The 22,537-nt window shown below is 49.2% G+C and overlaps 1 protein-coding gene across 1 annotated transcript in view; it reads right to left on the reverse strand.

Annotated features, from left to right (window-relative positions):
* Positions 1 to 809: 809 nt before the first annotated feature.
* LOC115077030 overlaps positions 810 to 22,537 on the reverse strand; it is an 88,079-nt gene continuing 66,351 nt past the window's right edge. The window contains exons 5-6 of the mRNA XM_029579180.1: positions 10,741 to 10,803; positions 810 to 1,139 (exon numbers count right to left, since the gene is read on the reverse strand). Of these exons, the coding sequence (XP_029435040.1) occupies positions 810 to 1,139; positions 10,741 to 10,803 (393 nt within the window). The remainder of the gene's footprint in view (positions 1,140 to 10,740; positions 10,804 to 22,537) is intronic.

Genomic DNA, 22,537 nt, shown 5'->3' on the forward strand with positions numbered 1-22,537 from the left:
CTGTAGGATAGTGTTCCTATACGCTCCGCAACTTGAAAAGGCCCGCAGTATTTGGGGGCCAACTTACGCGAACGGTTAGGTAAGTGGAGGTTCCGGGTGCTTAACCACCCCTTGGTACCCGGCAGGAAAACTGGCGCTGGATGTCGAAGACGGTTGGTAAACTGCTGGGCCTTTCTTGCTGCAGTGGTCAGTTTGCGTTGAATCCCCTTCCAGAGGTGGATGTACTTGACGTGCTGTGGTTAAAGCCGCTGGTGATGGGATGGAAATAGGAGAAGCGGTATTGGAGGCCTTGGGTGACGTCCAAAGACGACCTGAAACGGTGTTTGTCCCGTGGCAGCATGGGTATGATTGTTGTACGCGAACTCAGCCCAAGGCAGAAGAGAAACCCAGTTAGTTCCCTTTTCGGAGACGAAACTACGGAGAAAGGTTTTCAGAGTGCGGTTCATGCGCTCTGTCTGGCCATTAGTCTGGGGGTGGAACGCCGTGGACAAATTTAATTGGACCCCAAATTTTTTACAAAGGGCACGCCAGAAACGGGCCGTAAACTGTGGTCCTCTGTCCGATACGATACTCTGTGGTAGTCCATGAGCCCGGAAGATGTGTAGGGTAAACAAGAGCGCGAATTCAGGCGCAGAGGGTAGCTTAGGCAAGGGTACCAGATGAATCATTTTAGAAAAAACAGTCTACGGTTACCCAAATCACCGTATTACCGTCCGAAGGTGGTAGATCCACGACAAAGTCCGTGGCTATGTGGGACCATGGTTCCGCGGGAATAGGCAGCGGCTGCAAGAGCCCCCCAGGGCCGACCACTAGGCGGTTTTTTGCTGGGCACATACTGGGCATGAATCTACATATACTCGCACATCTTGGCGAATTTGAGGCCACCAGTAATAGCGGTTAAGCAGATCGAGCGTCCTTTCCCTGCCGGCGTGACCCCCTGAAAGGGAGTCGTGGGCCCAGGCTAACACCCTCCTGCGGTCTTTGCGGGAAACCACCACTCGTCCTAGGGGGGAAACTGTGGTACTGGCTACCTGGATTTTAGCGGGATCAATGATGTGTTGTGGGAGGTCCTCCTCCGCCTCCTGAATCTCGAAACGAGAGAGCGCATCTGCCCGTACATTCTTCGAGGCGGGACGATACTTCAAAATGAAATCAAAACGGTTAAAGAAAAGGGACCAGCGTGCTTGTCGGGGGTTAAGTCTTTGAGCCTGGTTGAGGAACTCCAGGTTCTTGTGATCTGTATAAATCGTGACCGGATGAAGGGAGCCCTCCAACCACTGTCTCCATTCCTCCAGCGCAAGTTTGACAGCCAGCAACTCCTTATCCCCAATGCCGTAATTGCACTCGGCTGACGAGAATTTCTTGGAGAAATAGGAGCAGGGTAGGAGATGTCCGGAGGTAGAGGCTTGCGAGAGGACCGCCCCTACAGCAATGTTAGTGGCATCGACCTCAACGAAGAATGGCCGTGTGGGGTCCGGGTGACGTAAACAAGTATCCCGGAGAAACGCCTCCTTTAATTGTTCGAAAGCCTCACAAGCTTCCTTAGGCCAAAGGCGGGGTGTTAGCCCCTTTCCGAGTCAACGCGATCAAAGGTGCCACCAAGCGAGAGTATTGGGGAATAAAGTGTCTATAGAAATTAGCAAACCCCAAAAAACGTTGCAACGCTTTTAGCCCCTCAGGACGGGGCCATTTCCTGATGGCGGACACCTTACAGGGGTCCATCCGGAAACCGGTGGAGGACACAATATACCCGAGGAAGGGTAGCGACTCTTGCTCAAAGAGGACACTTTTCAAACTTTGCGTACAAATGATGGTCTCGTAAGACCTGAAGTACTGTCTCATATGTTGCCGATGGGAGGTAAGATCCGGGGAATGTATAAGAACATCGTCCAGTAGACGATCACGCAGGAGTGCAATAATTCTCGCAAAATCTCGTTCATCAAGTGCTGGAATACGGCAGGAGCATTGCACAGTCCAAACGGCATGACAAGGTATTCATAATGGCCGTCCCGGGTATTGAACGCCGTCTTCCATTCATCCCCGGGACGGATTCGGACCAGATTGTATGCGCCGCGGAGGTCCAGCTTCGTGAAAACTCGGGCTCCTTGAAGTCTATCCAACAATTCTGGAATGAGAGGAAGCGGGTACCGGTTCTTCTTGGTGATAGCATTGAGCCCACGGTAATCAATGCAAGGCCGCAAGGCTCCGTCCTTCTTAGCAACAAAAAAGAAACCCGCTCCGGCGGGAGACTTTGAAGGGCGGATGAAGCCCTTAGCCAGATTCTCGGTGATGTATTCCGACATAGCCCGAGTCTTCCGGCTGAGACAATGGGTATACCCGACCCCGAGGGGGAGTAGTACCTGGGAGCAACTCTATCGCACAGTCAAAAGGTCGGTGTTGCGGGTAACAGTTCTGCTCTTTCCTTGGAGAAGACGTCCAGAAAGTCGGCATATACGGAGCCGGCAGTACCGGAGAAGTGAGAGCCAGCGGAATCCGTTGGAATTTTTTTGCTTGGAGACAGGATTGGAAACACTCAGAACTCACTGGGTAATCTGAAAGTCCTTCCAGCGAATCACAGGAGAGTGTTTCTGGAGCCAGGGCAAACCAAGGACCACCGGATGTACGGCTCTCTCCAACACTAGCAGCGAAATCTCCCTCTGTGTGCAATAAACCTGTTTGCAAAATCAACGGCAAGGTCTCTGTGGAAATGCATCCAGACAAAGGAGTACCCTGAATAGAAGTTACCCGTAAGGCCGGGGTCCTGGATCGTGTAGGAAGATTCAGCTGTTGCACCAGATCCTTAGTAATGAAGTTGCCTCTGCCCCGGAGTCGACTAGGGGCTTGCGTGAGGAAGGAACCACCAGGATATTCCAGGTCACCGGTATGGTACATTGAGGAGCAGGGCTAAGGCAGCCTAGGGGACACTCCTCCCTTACACCTAGGCGCGGGAGTTTTTCCGCTCGTTCCTTACACTGTGCTAGGTAGTGGCCCTTACCGCCACAGTACAGGCACAGCCTCAAGTCGCGGCGTCGCTGCTTTTCTTCGGGTGACAATGACGAGCAGCCCACTTGCATGGGTTCGTCGGAGGAAGTTGTTGGTGAAGGTTGCAGTTCCCCCGTGACCCCGAATTGGAGATCCTGGGAGTCACGGACGTCAAGCGTCGGAAAGGGCGCCCCTCCTTCGCCCTCTGCTGCAAACGCCAATCAATTCGGCCCGCTAATCAATAAGGGAACTTAGAGTCTCCGGCAGATTCCTGAGCCGCTAGCTCGTCCTTAATGACGACTGGCTAATCCCTCCAGGAACACGCCCCGGAGAGCCTCATCCTGCCAGCCTACCTCGTGGGCGAGCGTGCGGAATTCCAGCGCGTAGTCCGCCAAAGTCCGCGTTCCTTGCCGGAGCTGGAGTAACTCTGAGGTAGCGGACGCCTGTCTTGCTGGCTCATCAAAAGCCACTTTGAACTCTTCCACAAAACGATTCAAATCCCCCAGCGCTGGATCATTGTTCTCCCACATGGGAGAAGCCCAATTCAGGGCCCTTCCGTCCAAAAGGGAGAAAATGTACGCCACCTTGGTGCCATCTGTAGGAAACTGGTTAGGCAGTAGGGCAAAAGCGCACATAGCACTGGTTTTAAGAACCCTCGACACGCCTTGGCATCCCCCGGCATAGCGAGAGGGTGCTGGAAGCTGTTGTAGCGGACTGGAGGGTTACCAGTGGTGCTGGAGCGGGTGCTGGTAGCGGAACAGGTGCGGGTGGCTCGGCATCCATGCGAGCGGCCAGCCGCTCTACTGTTGCAGCCAGGGAATCCAAGACCTGCTGTTGCTGAACTAACCGCTGGGCCAAACCCGGAATGGCCTGTAGCCCGGCGAGGTCTGCCAGATCCATGGCCTTGCAAACTGTTAAACTGTTGTGATGAAAGAAATCCGGAAGTGGATCCTTAGGCCGACCGACCCGAGGGTACAGTCGGAAGGCAGAACTCCCACTGGGCAATTGGAGCTTCACCTGGAAACCCGTGACTCCTCCAGAGGAGCTGTGGGAGCCCGGGTCGCTAGGACTTAGGAGTCTTCGCCCTGGAAGCCCGAGGTCCCCCCAGGAGGAGCCCGTAGGGACCCGGACCGCTGGGACTTAGGTGAGACCGATGGAACCCAGGAGTGGAACACGGGCCGGAGTCTTGGCAGGCGGCGAGTAAGCAGAAGTCGGGGGCACGAACCGGGGTCAAGGCAGGCGGAAGACAACAGGAGTCGAAGTCACGGACCGGAGTCAAGGCAGGCTGAAGACAAACAGGAGTCGAAGTCACGGACCGGAGTCAAGGCAGGCTGAAGACAAACAGGAGTCAGGAACAACGGCAACTAGCTCTTCGGTTGAAGGAACCTCGTTGCAAGGCAAGGAAGGCTAGGAACTGCAGGGCTTAAATAGCCCTGCAGCGTCTGACGTCAGGAAAGGGAGGAGCAGTGCTTTCCCGCGCTGGGCCCTTAAAAACGGGGCTGACCCGCGCGCGCGTGCCTAGGGCGGGGCTAGCCGCGGGAGGATGCCGGCCGGCAGAGAGGGAGCCGGCGCATGGCGCCTGAAGGCCCTGCAGGCCTTGCAGGGGTCGGAGCAGAGAGCGAGAGCTGTGGTGCAGGGTCGGAGCGGCAGGAGGGAGCTGTGGTCGGGGTCCCGAGTCGCGGAACGCGGCGAGACTCCGGGACCAGAAGGGAAGGTAAGGCCTCGGATGCCACCGTGGCGACCGAGACCGCAACAGTCTCCTACACTAAGCCGACCAGTGGTCCCTCTCAGGAGTTTCCCTGAAGGCGTGGTCACCTGCCACTGGTCCAAGGATCCACCCACACTATTCTAAATAATAACAGATTGCTATGCTATCCTCCAGCTTTAACATCAGAGCTTTACTAACAGGTATTTTTTAACAATGACCACGCCTCTTGTACATTTTTTACCTTTGTAGCTGTATTGATCACTGGAAGGGGGACAGTAAGCAAATCCATGGCTCTCGTGCTAAACTTTCGAAAGGGAAATTTTGATAAAATGAGAAAAATAGTTAGAAAAAAACATTCCATCTCTGATCTCTCCTTCGCAGCATTGGAGGTGGTTACCCGCCCATCCCGGGGGGGGGGGTGAATTCTCTGAGATGCTAGGTCGGAGAGAGCAGAGATGGATTTTATCCTCGATACTGTTCACCCCAAAGGACTTAACAAAGAACATTGAATGGTATCTTTTTGACTGAGTGAGTGAAACCGTTGAGCTGTGATTGGTTGAGATGGATCTCGCGAGAGGCTCCGCTTTCGCGCCTTTCTTCTTCTTTAAATGGCTGTCACTTTTGAGGGCGTTCGCGCTCCACTAACTGATGTTGAAGGTATGTGTGTTCTATTATGATACATCAAAGTAGCCAATGTGTTCCACTATTGATTTGTATGTACATTTCATTGCAGATTGTATTTATATGCTAGGTCCCTCCCGATGCAGCCACAGCGAAACACGGGACTGTGTCGGGGACTTTGACAAGTTACTGTTATCAATTGTGGAGTTGCCAGTTGAACACTCTTAAATGCTGAACAATTCAAATAAAATAAGAAATTGGAATTTCTGGTGGAATTGAAATTTGTCCTGCACCATGTTTCCTTAGTACTTGTGGATGTGCAAGGTTTTGCTTCTTTGGATTTTCGGTAATTAAAATCTCCCACTTTACCGCACTACCAGTTTGGTTAGCTTCCCTAATTTCTCTTAGCATTTCACTGTCCTTCTCACCATCTTGGCCAGGTTAATGGTAGTATGCTCCTATCACTATAGTCCTTCCCCAACAATTAAGGAATTTCTACCCATAAAGATTTGATGTGCATTTAGTCTCATGCAGGATGTTTATCTTGTTGGACTCTATGCCATCCCGGACATAAGTGCTACACCGCCTCCCGGGTGCTCCTCTCTGTCATTGCGATATAATTTGTACTCTGGTATAGCTCTGTTCCATTGGTTATCCTCCTTCCACCATGTCTCTGAGATGTCAATTAAATCTATGTTATCATTCACTGCTACTCTGTCAAATATCAAGAAATTCACTGGTACTATGGTACTTATTAAACAGACGCTCTTTTCAAGGGCTAATGTTCAGCGTCTAGAGAATAAAATCATTGTTATTACCACGGCAAAATCAAAACATTTGTGGCTATCTGTATCAGTTGAGCCACACTTCAGTTTTAAACGAGCTGAGGCTAGTGCTTACTGTATTTGTAGTCCCTTAAGATTCGGGTGATCCTGAATTCAATGATGGCGGATCGGCTTGATTTCCTGTGTGAGCGCTGGGAAATAGGGACAAATATATGCAGGGTCCCTGTCATGATTGTTTGGATGATGTAATACATCTCAAGTTAGTGTGTACCATTCAATGGCTAGATTTAATCCGTTTGGGTGCACTGAATTCACTTATAGATCCAGAATTGCTCTCTGTAATTGAGAAAAGATTTAGTACTCGCCTCCTCTAGGGTTCGTATATACCAACTCAATTATTCGCCATTTGATATCCTGGAATGCATGGTAATGTTGTACACAGTGAGCCACAATCGGGGCTTGTAATTTGGATGTATTTAACAGCTGCGATGTTCTGTTAATCTAACTTTTATAGTGAGTTTGGTTCTGCCTACTTTGCGTCTGTTTAATAAGTACCATAGTACCGGTGAATTTCTTGATATTTGACAGAGTGACATTTTCACTGAGTACTTACATTGATACTTTAAATATTGGAGTTCATGTGAGTTCTAGTTGATTATCATTCACTGCTATACATTCTAATTCTCCATCTTACTACTTAGTCTTCTGGCATTAGCATACAAACATTTCAAAGTGTTTTTTTGTTTGTATTTTCATTCTGCTTTTTAATTGATAGGGATAAGTTAGAATTTTTTAGCTCAGGTGAGTTTTTAGTTACAGGCACTTGGACTACTTTCTTATTATTGGAACTTCACTGTCAGGATGCCCTAATTCTAATGTGTCAATAGTATCCTTTGAAGATAACTCCCTCTGAACCATGCGCTGCTGATCGACTGTCGGTTTTCCCCTTTGTTCTAGTTTAAAAGCTGCTCTATCTCCTTTTTAAAGGCTAGCACCAGCAGTCTGGTTCCACCCTGGTTAAGGTGGAGCCCACCCCTTCGGAAGAGAGTCCCCCTTCCCCAAAAGGTTCCCCAGTTCCTTACAAAACTGAATCCCTCTGTTGTGTTCTGTGGCCGCAGACGGCCGTGGCTGCGGTCCCCTACCTGACCCGCGACGGTGACCCTCTGCGGCAACATCGGGGGAAGCACCAGTAGCCCGATGCCCGTCAGTCCTGCGTGTCGGCGAGGCCCTCTACGGTGAACGCCGGGCTGGGAACCGTCCCTGCTCCTCCCTCGTGGCGTCAGGCAGCCTTTCCTCCACGGCCGAAATCCAAGATGGCCACCACCATCTTAGGCGTGAGGCCGTGCCTCCTTCCTAGATTTAAAGGGACCTCACCCCTTTAATTGACCACAGCTGTTTCCTATGCACCGGATCAGAGGAAGTATAAAAGGAGGCTTCCTCTGCTCATTCCTTGACGGCAACGTCCGAGGTTGGTCAGGTCTGCTTGCTTCGGTGAGTCTTCTTGTACTTCGGATCCTTGCTTCCCGGTTCCTGTCTCGTCTCATTGATTCCTTGGTTCCTGACTTCAGACTGGCAAGCGGTGATTCCTGGTGTGAGACTTCAGACTGGCAAGAGGCGATCCCTTGTGTGTGTGACCTCGGACTGGTAAGCGACGACCCTCTGGCACTTGACCTTGGACTTCTTCTGGACCATCGTCTCCAAGAGCCCACCTAAGTCCCAGCGGCCCGGGTCCCTATGGGCTCCTCCCGGGGGGACCGCAGACTTCCAGGGGTGAAGCTCCAGTTAGCCTTTGCACCGACCTCACGACTCCTTGACCTGTCAAAGGTCCACCTAAGTCCCAGCGGCTCGGGTCCCTATGGGCTCCTCCCGGGGGGACCGCGGGCTTCCAGTAGCGAAGACACAGTTGGCTTCTTCAACGTCACGATTCTTCCTCTGCCTCCATGGTCACCTCAGTCTCCAGTGCCGAGGGTCTGTAAGAAATTTTGAATGGAAGTATTGAGGCTTCTACCATTAGCAGAATTTAAAACCAGGGATTTTCTGACAGGTCAGCCGGTCACATCTTCTGTTCCGCCTCATCACCGATGGGAGAACCTAAGGACCCACCTCCTAAGGTACACCACCCTCCCGTCGGCCCAAGGGTTCACAGCCTGAGCATAACAGATTGCCAAGTCCATGAACCCGGCGGAGGCATCTGCCCGCCAGGCCATTCCGGGAATGACCCAGCGTTTGATGGACCAGCGAAAGACCCTGGATGCCCTTGTCTCTGCAGTGGAGGGCCTGACCCAACACTTTGAGGCGTCAGAGCCCATGAACCCCATTCTGCCGTCCCCGCCTGTGGCTTCCAGGGGTCACTCAATAATCCGCCTGCCAACACCGCCACATTTCTCTGGGGAACCATGGGCCTTCAGGGGTTTCATTAACCAGTGCAACATGCACTTCTGCCTGCAGTCGGCCCTTTTTCCCGACGACGCTACCAAGACCACCTTCATTCTCTCTCTCCTTGAAGGGAAGGCCCTAGAGTGGGCTTCTCCCCTGTGGGAATTTGAGGGAGTTCTGGGAGCTCTTCCGGATGAGCTTCGGTGATCCCACGCAGGAGGTTTCCGCTGGGACAAACTGCTTCAACTACGCCAAGGTTCAAGGACATTGGCCAAATTTGCCATTGATTTCAGGACCCTTTCTTCGGAGCTCGCTGGGGCCCCGACTGCCTACGAACCATCTTCCTTCAGGTGCTTAGCCCAGAACTAAGGAGGAGCTCGCGGGCTAGGAACTACCTAGGTCCTTGAACGCCCTTATCGACCTGGCAGGGCGTATAGATAGGCGCCATCAAGAATGCTGCCAAGAGACCCAAAACACCACAAAAGCCTCGACCCCTTCAAGATGCTCGCCTTCTCCCAAGGGTGGATCGGGAGCCCCCGAACAGCCAAAAAGCCTATGGAATTGGGCCGTGGGAGACTTTTCACACAAGAACGCCGGCGGCGAATGAAGGAAGGACTCTGTTTTACTGCGGCGCAGAGAGCCATCAAATAGCTGCATGCCCGGTGCTACCGGGAAACTCCTGGGCCTAGGACCTGAAGGAGCTCCCTTCCTGGGCCTAACCTCACCTGCACCTCCACTAATCCTACCAGTGGCACTAACGTCTGCAGACAGTGAATTCCACACGTTAGCTCTGGTAGACTCCAGTGCCTGTGGCAATTTCATTATGAAGAGTCTGGTGGAGCACTTGAAGATTCCACAGGTCCGTGTTCCAGCTCCATTGGTCATCTCACCGATCCAAGGTAAACCCCTCCCGGGATGTGTGACACACATCACAGAACCCGTCCAGTTGAGGGTTGGCCTCGTTCATTATTTATTTATTTATTTATTTATTATTTTTATTATACCGAGTTTCATGATGGAATCACATCAACCCGGTTTACAATTAACAATGTGAGTAAAGGCAGAGAGTAACATAGTAAAACATTTCCCAATTCAACGTCACATATAGAATGAAACTTAACAGATATATAACAATATTTAGGATGTGAGAAAGTTACAAAAAACAGGGAAAAATAACTAGGATCTGAAAGGGGGGAGGAAATTGAAGGAAGATACCCTTCCATATCTTGGAGCATTCCATATACCCTGTCGTCCTGGGTCTTCCCTGGCTTCAGGAGCATGGTTCCCAGTTTGACTGGAAGACCTTGCAATTATCCCAGGGGGCCGAATTGTCACGACAATTGTCTCCAACCGGTGACTCCAGCCTCATGCTCCACCACCCTCACCAGCCTTCAGGGCCTGCCGGTCCCCTATGCTTCATACGCGGATGTCTTCTCCAAGCAAAAGGCCGAGATACTTCCGCCTCACCGGCCATTCAACTGTGCCATCAACCTCCTCCCTGGCACTGAGCCTCCTTGGGGGCGCACCTATGCCCTTTCACCTGCGGAGACGCAATCCATAAGAACATAAGAACATAAGAAAATGCCATACTGGGTCAGACCAAGGGTCTGACCCAGTATGACTCATGACTCAGTACATCAAAGAGAATCTGGAAAGGGGCTTCATTCACAAGTCGACGTCCCCAGCGGGGGCTGGGTTCTTCTTCATTGGGAAGAAGGACATAAGAACATAAGAACATAAGAAAATGCCATACTGGGTCAGACCAAGGGTCCATCAAGTCCAGCATCCTGTTTCCAACAGTGGCCAATCCAGGCCATAATAACCTGGCAAGTACCCAAAAACTAAGTCTATTCCATGTTACCATTGCTAATGGCAGTGGCTATTCTCTAAGTGAACTTAATAGCAGGTAATGGACTTCTCCTCCAAGAACTTATCCAATCCTTTTTTAAACACGGAACCCTTCACCCTTGCATCGACTACCGGGGCCTGAATGCAATAACGGTCAAGGACCGCTACCCCTTGCCCCTCATCTCCGAGCTCTTCGATTGTCTGCAAGGTGCGAGGGTCTTCACCAAGTTAGATATCCGAGCGGCTTATAATCTGATTCGCATCAAGGAGGGAGACGAATGGAAAACGGCCTTCAACACCCGAGACGGCCACTATGAGTACCTAGTGATGCCGTTCGGGCTTTGTAATGCTCCAGCGGTGTTTCAGAACACCATGAACTAGATACTCCATGATCTCTTGTATCGGTGTGTGGTCGTGTACCTTGACGACATTTTGATTTTCTCGGATTCCCTGAGCGCTCACCGTCAGCACGTCGTCCAGGTACTACAACGTTTAAGAGAAAACAGATTGTATGCAAAACTAGAGAAGTGTCTTTTTGAGTGGGAGTCCCTTCCCTTCCTGGGATATATTGTCTCCAGTGAGGGATTCAGTATGGACCCTCAGAAACTAAAAGCCATTCGGGAATGGCCGCAACCGTCCGGACTAAAGGCACTCCAACGGTTTTTGGGTTTCACCAATTATTATCGGTCCTTTATCCCCCATTATGCATCCATTGTTGCCCCGATGACAGCCTTGACCCGGAAAGGCGCGGACCCCAAGAACTGGCCTCCAGGAGCGGAGGCCGCCTTCCTCCGACTCAAAGAAGCATTCCTGCAACAGCCGAGCCTTCACCTCCTGGATCAGCAACGGCCGTTCGTCATTGAAGTGGACGCATCCTCAGAAGGCGTGGGGGCCGTTCTAAGCCAGGCTTCGAAACACCACAAGCTATACCTGTGTGCCTTCCTCTTTACCAGTTCTCCCCGGCAAAGCGGAACTACGCCATTGGTGATAAAGAGCTCCTAGCCATAAAAGTGGCCTTAGAAGAATGGCGTCCTTGGTTGGAGGGGGCACAACATCAGTTTACGGTCTACATGGACCATAAAATCTTGAGTACTTGCATCGGGCACAGCGACTCAATCCTTGACAAGCACGTTGGACGTTATCCTTCACCAACTTCAACTTCGTCCTACGCTATAGACCGGCCGGGAAGAATCTCAAGGCTGACACCTTGTCTCATGTCTTCGAGACTGCGGAGGCACCTGATGATCCCCAGTTTATTATCGAGTCATCACGGGTCCTGCTGTCCGCCACCATGACCATCCCTCCCGGGAAAACCCTTGTTCCACCGCATCTGTGGAAACAAGTTCTGTCGTGGGCTCATGACTCTCATTGCTCCGGTCATCCGGGTCAACATCGGACCTTACAGACCCTTCGATGATACTATTGGTGGCCTAAGGTCAACAAGGATGTCCGGTCCTATGTAGAGTCCTGCCAGTCATGTACCCGTCATAAGAGGATTCCAGGCTTGACCCCAGGCTTGCTTCAGCCATTATCAGCTCCCTCGGAACCCTGGACCCATCTTGCAATGGACTTCGGGGTCGATCTGCCTCCATCCAGTGGGAACACTGTCATATGGGTGGTCATTGATCGATTTAGTAAAATGGCACACTTCGTTCCCCTCCCAGGATTGCCATCTGCACCGCAGTTGGCCCAGCTGTTCATCCAGCACATCTTTAGACTACATGGTTTACCAAGAAGCATTCTCTCGGACCGAGGCCCCCAATTCATTGGCAGATTCTGGAGGGCTCTCTGTCAGAAGTTCGACGTCACTCTGGACTATACGTCTGCTTACCACCCTCAGACCAACGGTCTAGCAGAGAGAACGAACCAAACCCTAAAGCAGTTTCTCTGTATCTACGTCAATGAGAAACAGGACGACTGGGCAAGTCTGCTTCCATGGGCTGAATTTGCACTCAATTCTTACCTTTCTATGGCTACCGGATCCTCTCCATTCCAGATAGTCAATGGGAAGCAGCCACGTCCGCTGCTGCCAGTTACCATTTCCGTCACGTCTCCGGGTAGTCCAACTCTCAACAGACGAATTGCATTGCCTTTGGTTCTCCACATGGCGCGCACTGATTAAAGCCAGTCAGGTGGCGAAAAGATATGCCGATCAGCGGCAGAGATTGTACCCGCCTCTGAGACCCGGTCAAAAGGTATGGTTGACCACCCAGTTTATTCACCTGAAGCTGCCATCAGCGCGACTGGCCCCTCGATTTATTGGACCTTTTCCCATCCTCCGTCGGATTGGTGCGGTCATACCAACTTCGAATACCGCCTTCACTTAAGATAGACAACACGTTCCATGCCTCTCTTTTGAAGCCTCTGGTACTATCTTGGCCTTCCAGTATGCCTCCAACTCCCCAACCTATCGCCTCTGAAGACGACCTCACCTATGAGGTCCGAGAGGTGTTGGACGTGCGAAACCATCGAAAGAAATGGGAGTATCTGCTAGCTTGGGAGGGGTTTGGTCCTGAAGAAAATACCTGGGAGCCGTTGGCCAACATCCTTGACCGGCTTGGGCTTGCTTGACCAATTCCATAGAGACCATCCATCTAAACCCAGGCCTCTGGGGAGGTGCCCTAAAGAGGGGGGTACTGTTGTGTTCTGTGGCCACGGACAGCCGCAGCCGCGGTCCCCTACCTGACCCGCAATGGTGACCCACCGCAGCAACTTCGGGGGAAGCGCCAGTAGCCCGATGCCCGTCGGTCCCACGCGTCGGCGAGGCCCTCTATGGTGGACGCTGGGCTGGGAGCCATCCCTGCTCCTCCCTTGCATCGTTGGGCAGCTTTTCCTCCGTGGCCAAAATCCAAGATGGCTGCCGCCATCTTAGACACGAGGCCGCGCCTCCTTCCTATATTTAAAGAGACCTCGCCCCTTTAATTGACCATAGCTGTTTCCTATGCACCGGATCAGAGGAAGTATAAAAGGAGGCTTCTTCTGCTCATTCCGTGGAGCAGCTACAAAAGCAAAAAATGTCCAAGAGGCGTGGTCATTGTTAAAAAATACCATTCTAGAAGCACAGTCCAGATGTATTCCACACATTAAGAAAGGTGGAAAGAAGGCAAAACGATTACCGACATGGTTAAAAGGGGAGGTGAAAGAAGCTATTTTAGCCAAAAGATCTTCATTCAAAAATTGGAAGAAGGATCCAACAGAAGAAAATAGGATAAAGCATAAATGTTGGCAAGTTAAATGTAAGACATTGATAAGACAGGCTAAGAGAGAATTTGAAAAGAAGTTGGCTGTAGAGGCAAAAACTCACAGTAAATACTTTTTTAAATATATCAGAAGCAGAAAGCCTGTGAGGGAGTCAGTTGGACCGTTAGATGATCGAGGGGTTAAAGGGGCACTTAGAGAAGATAAGGCCATCGCGGAAAAATTAAATGATTTCTTTGCTTCGGTGTTTACTGAAGAGGATGGGGGAGGTACCCGTAATGGAGAAGGTTTTCATCGGTAATGATTCAGATGGACTGAATCAAATCACGGTGAACCTAGAAGATGTGGTAGGCCTGATTGACAAACTGAAGAATAGTAAATCACCCGGACCGGATGGTATACACCCCAGAGTTTTTGAAAGAACTAAAAAATGAAATTTCAGACCTATTAGTAAAAATGTGTAACTTATCATTAAAACCATCCATTGTACCTGAAGACTGGAGGTTAGCAAATGTAACCACAATATTTAAAAAGGGCTCCAGGGGCGATCCGGGAAACTACAGACCGGTTAGCCTGACTTCAGTGCAAGGAAAAATAGTGGAAAGTGTTCTAAACATCAAAATCACAGAACATATAGAAAGACATGGTTTAATGGAACAAAGTCAGCATTAGAGATGTGAATCGTGTGCCAGATCGTCTTAACGATCAGATTCGGCGGGGGGGGCGGGCCGAATCTGATCGTTAAGATATGTGAATTGGAATCGTTTCCGATTCCAATTCACATCGCTAATTTTTTTTTAGGGAGGCCCGTGCCGCTAAAAAAAAACCCCCCCAACCGTCCCTTTAAATCGACCCCCCCCCTCCCAACCCCCCCAAAAACTTTTAAAGTTACCTGGTGGTCCAGGGGGGCCTCGGTATTATACTATGGGCTGATGGGTATTATACTATGGTATTATAGTATGCCTCTTCCGCTGCGACAAGCACCGGAGACTCTTCTCACCCACGCGGCATCCGGAACGAGGGAGGGCCTGCGCGATCGGCGCCAGGGACCCATCGGGGTAAGGCCTCTAAATTTCTCCCTTGCCCCCACTGGGTCCGAGGCCGACCACGCGGCCTACCGCGCCGTCCTGCCGCCGACCCGACCGGAGAGTAGGCCCGCCGACCCGCCCGGATTAAAGGCCCGCCTACTAACACTCACCTCCAGCCAATCGCAAAGGGCACAGGGGCCCTTTAAATTCACTGCAGCTCCAGCGATCAGCCTCTTCCCCTGCGACAAGCACCGGCGACTCTTCTCACCCACGCGGCATCCGGAACGAGGGAGGGCCTGCGCGATCGGCGCCAGGGACCCATCGGGGTAAGGCCTCTAAATTTCTCCCTTGCCCTTGCTGGGTCCGAGGCCGACCACGCGGCGTACCGCGCCGTCCTGCCACTGACCCGACCGGAGACTAGGCCCGCCGACCCGCCGACCCGCCCGGATTAAAGGCCCGCCTACTAACACTCACCTCCAGCCAATCGCAAAGGGCACAGGGGCCCTTTAAATTCACTGCAGCTCCAGCGATCAGCCTCTTCCCCTGCGACAAGCACCGGCGACTCTTCTCACCCACGCGGCATCCGGAACGAGGGAGGGCCTGCGCGATCGGCGCCAGGGACCCATCGGGGTAAGGCCTCTAAATTTCTCCCTTGCCCCCGCTGGGTCCGAGGCCGACCACGCGGCCTACCGCGCCGTCCTGCCGCCGACCCGCCGACCCGACCGGATTAAAGGCCCGCCTACTAACACTCACCTCCAGCCAATCGCAAAGGGCACAGGGGCCCTTTAAATTCACTGCAGCTCTGGTGCCGCGCGCCGAAGGAGCACAACAAAGGGGCCTGCCCCTTTGAGCGCCCCTTCTAGCAGCCCCTTCAGCAGTCCGGTAGGACCGCTTTGAACCCACCTCCTACGCTATCGCTCTCTCTGCGGACCACCGTCCCAAAGTAGGGACGGAGCCTGGAAAGAGAGACGGACCAGCTTTCCCCCTTTTCTAAAATATCTAACCTGAAGCACCCAACTGGACTCCGAACCAACCACCCTAGACACAAGTGAATCTACAGCCTTCTCTCCTTGGTCTCCGCACTCACAGCGACAACCTCCTCGTGTGTTCTGACACGCGGCCCGTTGGAGTCCGGAAGAACCCCCCCCAATGACCACGCCAACAAGCCGACGCAGCAAACAACCAGCTACCAAGCTCAGCGCTGACAATACCTCTACGCTCTTCAATTGCACCATATATTCTGACACCCAATTCAGCATCACGCACGCTTATTCAGCACCTCTTAGCATCCTGCTTAGATGATTCCTGTCTCTAAATGATACCTACTAATGTCATATTTGGCTTTACATTAAGCGACTGTATAACTATCTGATGTCAACAACCAATCAACTGCAATTTGTTTCTTCCTTTATCACTCCAGCATTAACTTCCCTCTTCGCCGCTACCTCTACCACCAGTACAATTTATCTACGCAACCTCTTCCCAGGAATCTACCTAAACTCTTTGAGAAACTATTCCCTTACCTTTTTCATTTTTCAATCATGCTAAACATCCCGATACTCAATTACAATAGATATAGACCTCCAACGCATTATGCCTCACGCCATCGCTCATACCTTAAATCCATTCACACCACTATGATCTCCCCACCACTCACCCAAATTATTGGACTCACTGCATTGTCTCTCATTCTGTTCAACGCCCAGTCACTAAACAAAAAAACCTCTATCATTAATGACCTCCTCCTAGATGAAACACCTGACATACTGGCAATAACTGAAACCTGGTTAAAAGACACCGATAATGTACTCCTCAACCAGCTTCCCAACAATATTTATGACATCGTTTCCATCCCCAGACCTAAAAGAAGGGTGGAGGCATTTTAATAGCCACTAAGAAACAACTTAAACTCACCCTTCAAGCTACATCCCCCCCACCTAAACTTGAAATTGGTTTGTTTAAAGCTCCTAGCATCCAAATATGCCTTATCTATGCCCCCCCTGGTACACTCAGCAACAACCTCTCTGGCTTAATTGAATACATAGCTAAAAACATCTCGATTGACTCCCCAGCCATCATCTTAGGCGACTTTAATCTGCATGTGGACACTATCCCGCTCACACCTAGCTGCTCCTCCTTCCTTGAAGCTATGAAATCTCTAGGATTCAATCAAATTATCAATTCGCCCACCCACAAAGCCAGCCATTCACTCGACCTCATTTTCATTAACCAATACATTACAACTAATTCCCTAACATGCTCACCCATCCCTTGGTCTGACCACTACATCATAAGAACCTCCAACACCCTGGAAAGGCCCCCCCCTCTCCTGTTATATCTACAACTATACAAATCTGCAAATCTTGCAACAAAGATGAGCTTACCACAGCTCGTCTGATGCTCTTAACAACCTTAATCTTATCAATGCTGATACTGCCCTTGCATCATGGAATGAGCACACACTATCAGTCGCTGACAAAATCTGCCCCTTTATTACTAAACAACTATCCTCTCAAAAAAAAACAAAAAAACCCTGGTACAATACTACACTAAAAGAACGAAAACAAGCCCTTAGAAAATCTGATAAAAACTGGCGCAAAAACCCTTCCCCAACCCTCCTTGCACGCTACAAAACCTCCTTACATAATTACAATAATGAAATAAACTTGGCTAAAAAGAATTTCTATGCTACTAAAATACACCAGTACCAATTCAACCCCAAAACTCTATTTGAATACGTTACCTCACTTACCAACCTCACTCCAAATCTCATTCCTGAAGAAGAGGCTAAAAATAAATGTGAGCAACTGGCTGAACACTTCCACGATAAAGTTAACAAAATCATGACACGCTTTACCACCATTCCCCACACTCCTCAGAACAGTTATACTGTGCAATCTAGCAAACTCTCTACAAAAACTTACAATGTTTGAACACACCTCCGCTATGGAAATAGAATCCATACTCAAAAAAGCTAGACCATCATCCCACCCCTCTGATACCATCCCCACAAAACTTCTCCTTACTATACCAGACCTAATAGCCCCTCCTATCTCAAAGATAATCAATGCCTCCATTGATTCTGGTATTGTACCTTTCCCATTAAAACAAGCTATCCTTAAACCCACCCTAAAAAAAACGAAGCTCGACCCCGCCGATCTGACCAACTACCGCCCTATTTCTAATCTCCCTTTTATTGCAAAAACTTTAGAAACAACTATTAACTGTCAACTTAGTAACTACTTAGATGAGCAAGAAATCCTCTCTCCGTCTCAATTTGGCTTTCGTAAATTACACAGTACAGAAACCCTTCTTCTCTCACTTTCTGATTACCTATTGCAAAGTTTAGACAAAGGATTATCCCATCTACTAGTTATACTCGATATCTCGGCTGCGTTTGACACTGTAAGCCATCAGATTCTCCTCAAGCGTCTCTCTGATATAGGTATAACCGACCGGGCCCACAAATGGTTCGGTTCCTACCTCAGCGACAGACATTATAGAATTAAATTTGGCAACCATGAATCTAAGGAAATTCCCCTTGGGCAGGGAGTCCCCCAAGACTCCTCACTTTCATCCACACTATTCAATGTTTACCTCCTACCCCTCTGCCAACTCCTCTCTAACCTTAAGCTACCACACTATTTGTATGCTGACGACGTACAAATTCTTTTTCCTATCACTGATTCTATTCCGAAAACCCTGGAAATCTGGCACTCTACCCTTACCTCAATTAACAACCTCTTAAATTCCATCCAGCTTGCCCTAAATGCCACAAAAACTGAACTCGTGGTTATCTCACCTCCTATTTATTTATTTATTTATTTAACATTTTTATATACCGGCATTCGTAGGACACATCATGTCGGTTCACAATTAACTGAGAAAGGAAATTACATTGAACAAGGGGGGGTTTAACTGGGAGAATTGGATAATAATTGGAAAAGGAACAAGGTAAAAAGCGAAGAACGAGAGAAAAGAGAAAGCAAGCATGGATAACTTAATTGGAAAGATATGGGTTTAAAATTACATATTACATATGTGAACTTATTTACACGTTGGGGGAGGGGTGAGGGGAGAGGGAAAGGGGGGAGAAATATGCGAGAGGGAGGTAAAGGTAAAGGAGAGATTGATATGGTAAAGAAGGCGGGGGGGGGGAGGCTGAAGAGGCTAAGAGGCGGGGGGGGGGGGTGGGGAGTGGAGGGGGGGAGTTAGGGTGTAAGGGGAGTTAGGGTGTAAGGGGAGTTAGGGGGAGGCTGAAGAGGCTAAGAGGCGGGGGGGGGGGGTGGGGAGTGGAGGGGGGGAGTTAGGGGGGAGTTAGGGTGTAGCCCTACAGGCTACACCCACATCACTCATTATCCCATCACACACACATTTCTCCCAACAAGTCCGTGATCTTGGAGTTGTATTAGACGATCAAATGTCTCTCAACAAATTTATTAATGCTACCCTCAAGGAGTGTTTTTTCAAGATCCATACACTCAAAAAACTTAAACCAATTACACTTCTCCGACTTTCGTACTGTGTTACAAGCCATGGTTTTTTCTAAAATTGATTATTGTAATGCTTTGCTAGTGGGCCTGCCTAAAAATGCCATACACCCACTAAAATCTTACAAAATACTGCAGCTCGTATCCTCACGAATACGCCCACAAAGGAACACATCACTCCCACACTTAAGGAGCTACACTGGCTCCCCATCCACTATCGTATACAATACAAGATATTATCACTTATCCACAACTCCCTTCAAACCCAGAAATGAACTGGCCCTCCAACTCCTTTCAATTCAATAACTCTAACAGGCCTACTAGAAAACCATACATAGCCACCCTGCAAACCCCCTCACCAAAACTTTTCAAATACGCATCCACCAAAGCTCGTGCCATATCCCTAGCTGGCCCCATGCTATGGAATTCCATGCCTACTGATTTACGTCTTGAACTGTCCCCAAAAACCTTTAAGCAAAAGCTCAAGACATGGCTCTTCACTATAGCCTACTCATGACCTTCACATGTTCCTTCTCAGCCCTATTTACCCTCCCCTCTCTACCTCCTCTTCTTTTATCCATTAAGTTTAGACACTGAAGATGTCACCCTACCTCCCGACCCTCACTCCCACCTCCTTCTTACAGCAGTCAACACTAGTTTCTTTCCCACCTATTTCATCCCTAGCTCCTTCCTTGCTATTTATAAAACCGAAGAATTTTCTGTTTTTAACAGCCTTACATGTATATATAATCTCTTCCACCTACACATTTTTCTCTTCTTCTCCTACTTAATCTCTTACCCCCTCCCTCCTTTTCCCCTCTACTATTCCCCTCGATTCTATAATAAATTGTAATATTACAACCAATCCATATAACATTATCACTATATATCTATCTATATTTTATAAACTGCTTTATTGTTAATGCATTTAACCGTTTTAATGTAAAGTTTCTTAGTTGTTTTATTAATGTTTATTATGTTTTATGTACAACGCAATTGCGGATTCTTGTTCTATGTACACCGACGTGATATCTCTGATGAGCGGCGGTATATAAAAACCAATAAATAAATAAATAAATACTATTATATTATACTATTATACTATATGGTATACTATGGTATTATACTATACTATTATACTATATGGTATTATACTATTATACTATATGGTATTATACTATTATACTATGAGCTGATGGGTATTATACTATGGGCTGATGAGTAAAGATGGCTGATGAGTAAAGATAGCCGGCACCATCTTTAAAGATGGTGCCGGCCATCCAGTGCTCCTACCATGTGACAGGGGCCGGCCAATGGCACGGATACCCTGTCACATGGTAAGGGCAAAGGGGCATCGGCGCCATTTTTTTTTAGAACAGCTGATGCCTGGAAACGGGAAATCTTTCCCCGAGGCCCCCTGGATCTTCCTCCCCCGAGGCCCCCCTGGATCTCTCCCGAGGCCCGCCGAGGTGGGGTTTTTTTTTAGCGGCGCGGGCCTCCCTAAAAAAAAAATTAGCGATGGGTCGGGTCGGGAGGGTGGAGGAGGCTAAGGGGGGGTCGATTTAAAGGGTCGGGTGGGATTTTTTTTTTTATTGGCCATCGGCGCCATTTTAATTAGTGGCAGCCAAAATGGCACCGATGGCCGAGGGCAGGAGATCGCACCGGGACCCCCCGCACTGGACCACCAGGTAACAACATTTTGGGGGGTTCGGGAGGGTGGGGGAGGGTAAGGAATTGGTTTTAAAGGGTTGGGGTGGGTTTAGGGGTTGTTTTGGTGTGCCGGTTTTCCTGCACTCTCCCAAATCATTCCCGTGCACTATTTAACGATACAATACAAATGCCCCTGACGATAAATCGGGGGCATTTGTATTGTATCATGCACTCTAACAATTTAGGACGATTTTAAAATTATCTGACGATAATTTTAATCGTTCAAAAACGATTCACATCCCTAGTCAGCATGGCTTTACCCAGGGCAAGTCTTGCCTCACAAATCTGCTTCACTTTTTTGAAGGAGTTAATAAACATGTGGATAAAGGTGAACCGGTAGATATAGTATACTTGGATTTCAGAAGGCATTTGACAAAGTTCCTCATGAGAGGCTTCTAGGAAAGTAAAAGTCATGGGATTGGTGGCGATGTCCTTTCGTGGATTGCAAACTGGCTAAAAGACAGGAAACAGAGTAGGATTAAATGGACAATTTTCTCAGTGGAAAGGAGTGGACAGTGGAGTGCCTCAGGGATCTGTATTGGGACCCTTACTTTTCAATATATTTATAAATGATCTGGAAAGAAATACGACGAGTGAGATAATCAAATTTGCAGATGACACAAAATTGTTCAGAGTAGTTAAATCACAAGCAGATTGTGATAAATTGCAGGAAGACCTTGTGAGACTGGAAAATTGGGCAAAATGGCAGATGAAATTTAATGTGGATAAGTGCAAGGTGATGCATATAGGGAAAAATAACCCATGCTATAATTACACAATGTTGGGTTCCATATTAGGTGCTACAACCCAAGAAAGAGATCTAGGTGTCATAGTGGATAAAAATTGAAATCGTCAGTTCAGTGTGCTCCAGCAGTCAAAAAAGCAAACAGAATGTTGGGAATTATTAGAAAGGGAATGGTGAATAAAACGGAAAATGTCATAATGCCTCTGTATCGCTCCATGGTGAGACACACCTTGAATACTGTGTACAATTCTGGTCGCCGCATCTCAAAAAAGATATAATTAAATTTTGCACTTACCCCCCACGGGCTCCACCGCCGACCGTGAGGCTTGTCTGTTTCGGCGATCCGGCTTGCAGGGCCCCTCCTCCTACGCTGCGATCTTCGTTTTCAGCCAACCAGGCATGAAGCCCCGATCCGACGTCATCCCAGGGCGTCCCCACCGAGATTTAAGGCCCTGATCCTCCCGGCGACGCGTGCCGGGCGTCGCGCGCCGAAGGGGCGCGACAAAGGGGCTTGCCCCTTTGTTCGCCCCTTCGTGCGCCCCTGAGTACGCACAAGTATTATCACATGTGTACAACGAGACTACCTTATATGTTTTCTGCTTCTACAACCTCCCTATCTCCTTCACCACCCATTTCCTACATCTAGCAATAAGATTCTTGCTTTGACTCTTATACTAAGCTGTAATATAATGCCTCCTTCATTTGCAACTGCATGAACCCCTTCAGCGCGGTTACCTCTCAATACTGCCCCCCTTTGTATCCCACCAGCCCACACACCCCAAAAGAAGGCTCTCTCTATTCCCATCTCCCCCCTTACCCAAACCATCAGTATCTCGCTTATTTCCCTAATCCTTCTCAACGCTCAATCCCTACAGAAGAAAAACACATCTCCTACATGACCTGCTAAATGACTCCAAACCAGAAATCTGCGCTATTACTGAAACTTGGTTTAAACAACACGATACTCCCCTCATAAATCAGCTCCCTATCGACATATACGATATCTTCTCAATTCCACAGAAAAAGAAAAGAGGCGGTGGATTACT

This window comes from Rhinatrema bivittatum, chromosome 15, assembly GCF_901001135.1.
Source record: "Rhinatrema bivittatum chromosome 15, aRhiBiv1.1, whole genome shotgun sequence".
Lineage (NCBI taxonomy): Eukaryota > Metazoa > Chordata > Amphibia > Gymnophiona > Rhinatrematidae > Rhinatrema > Rhinatrema bivittatum.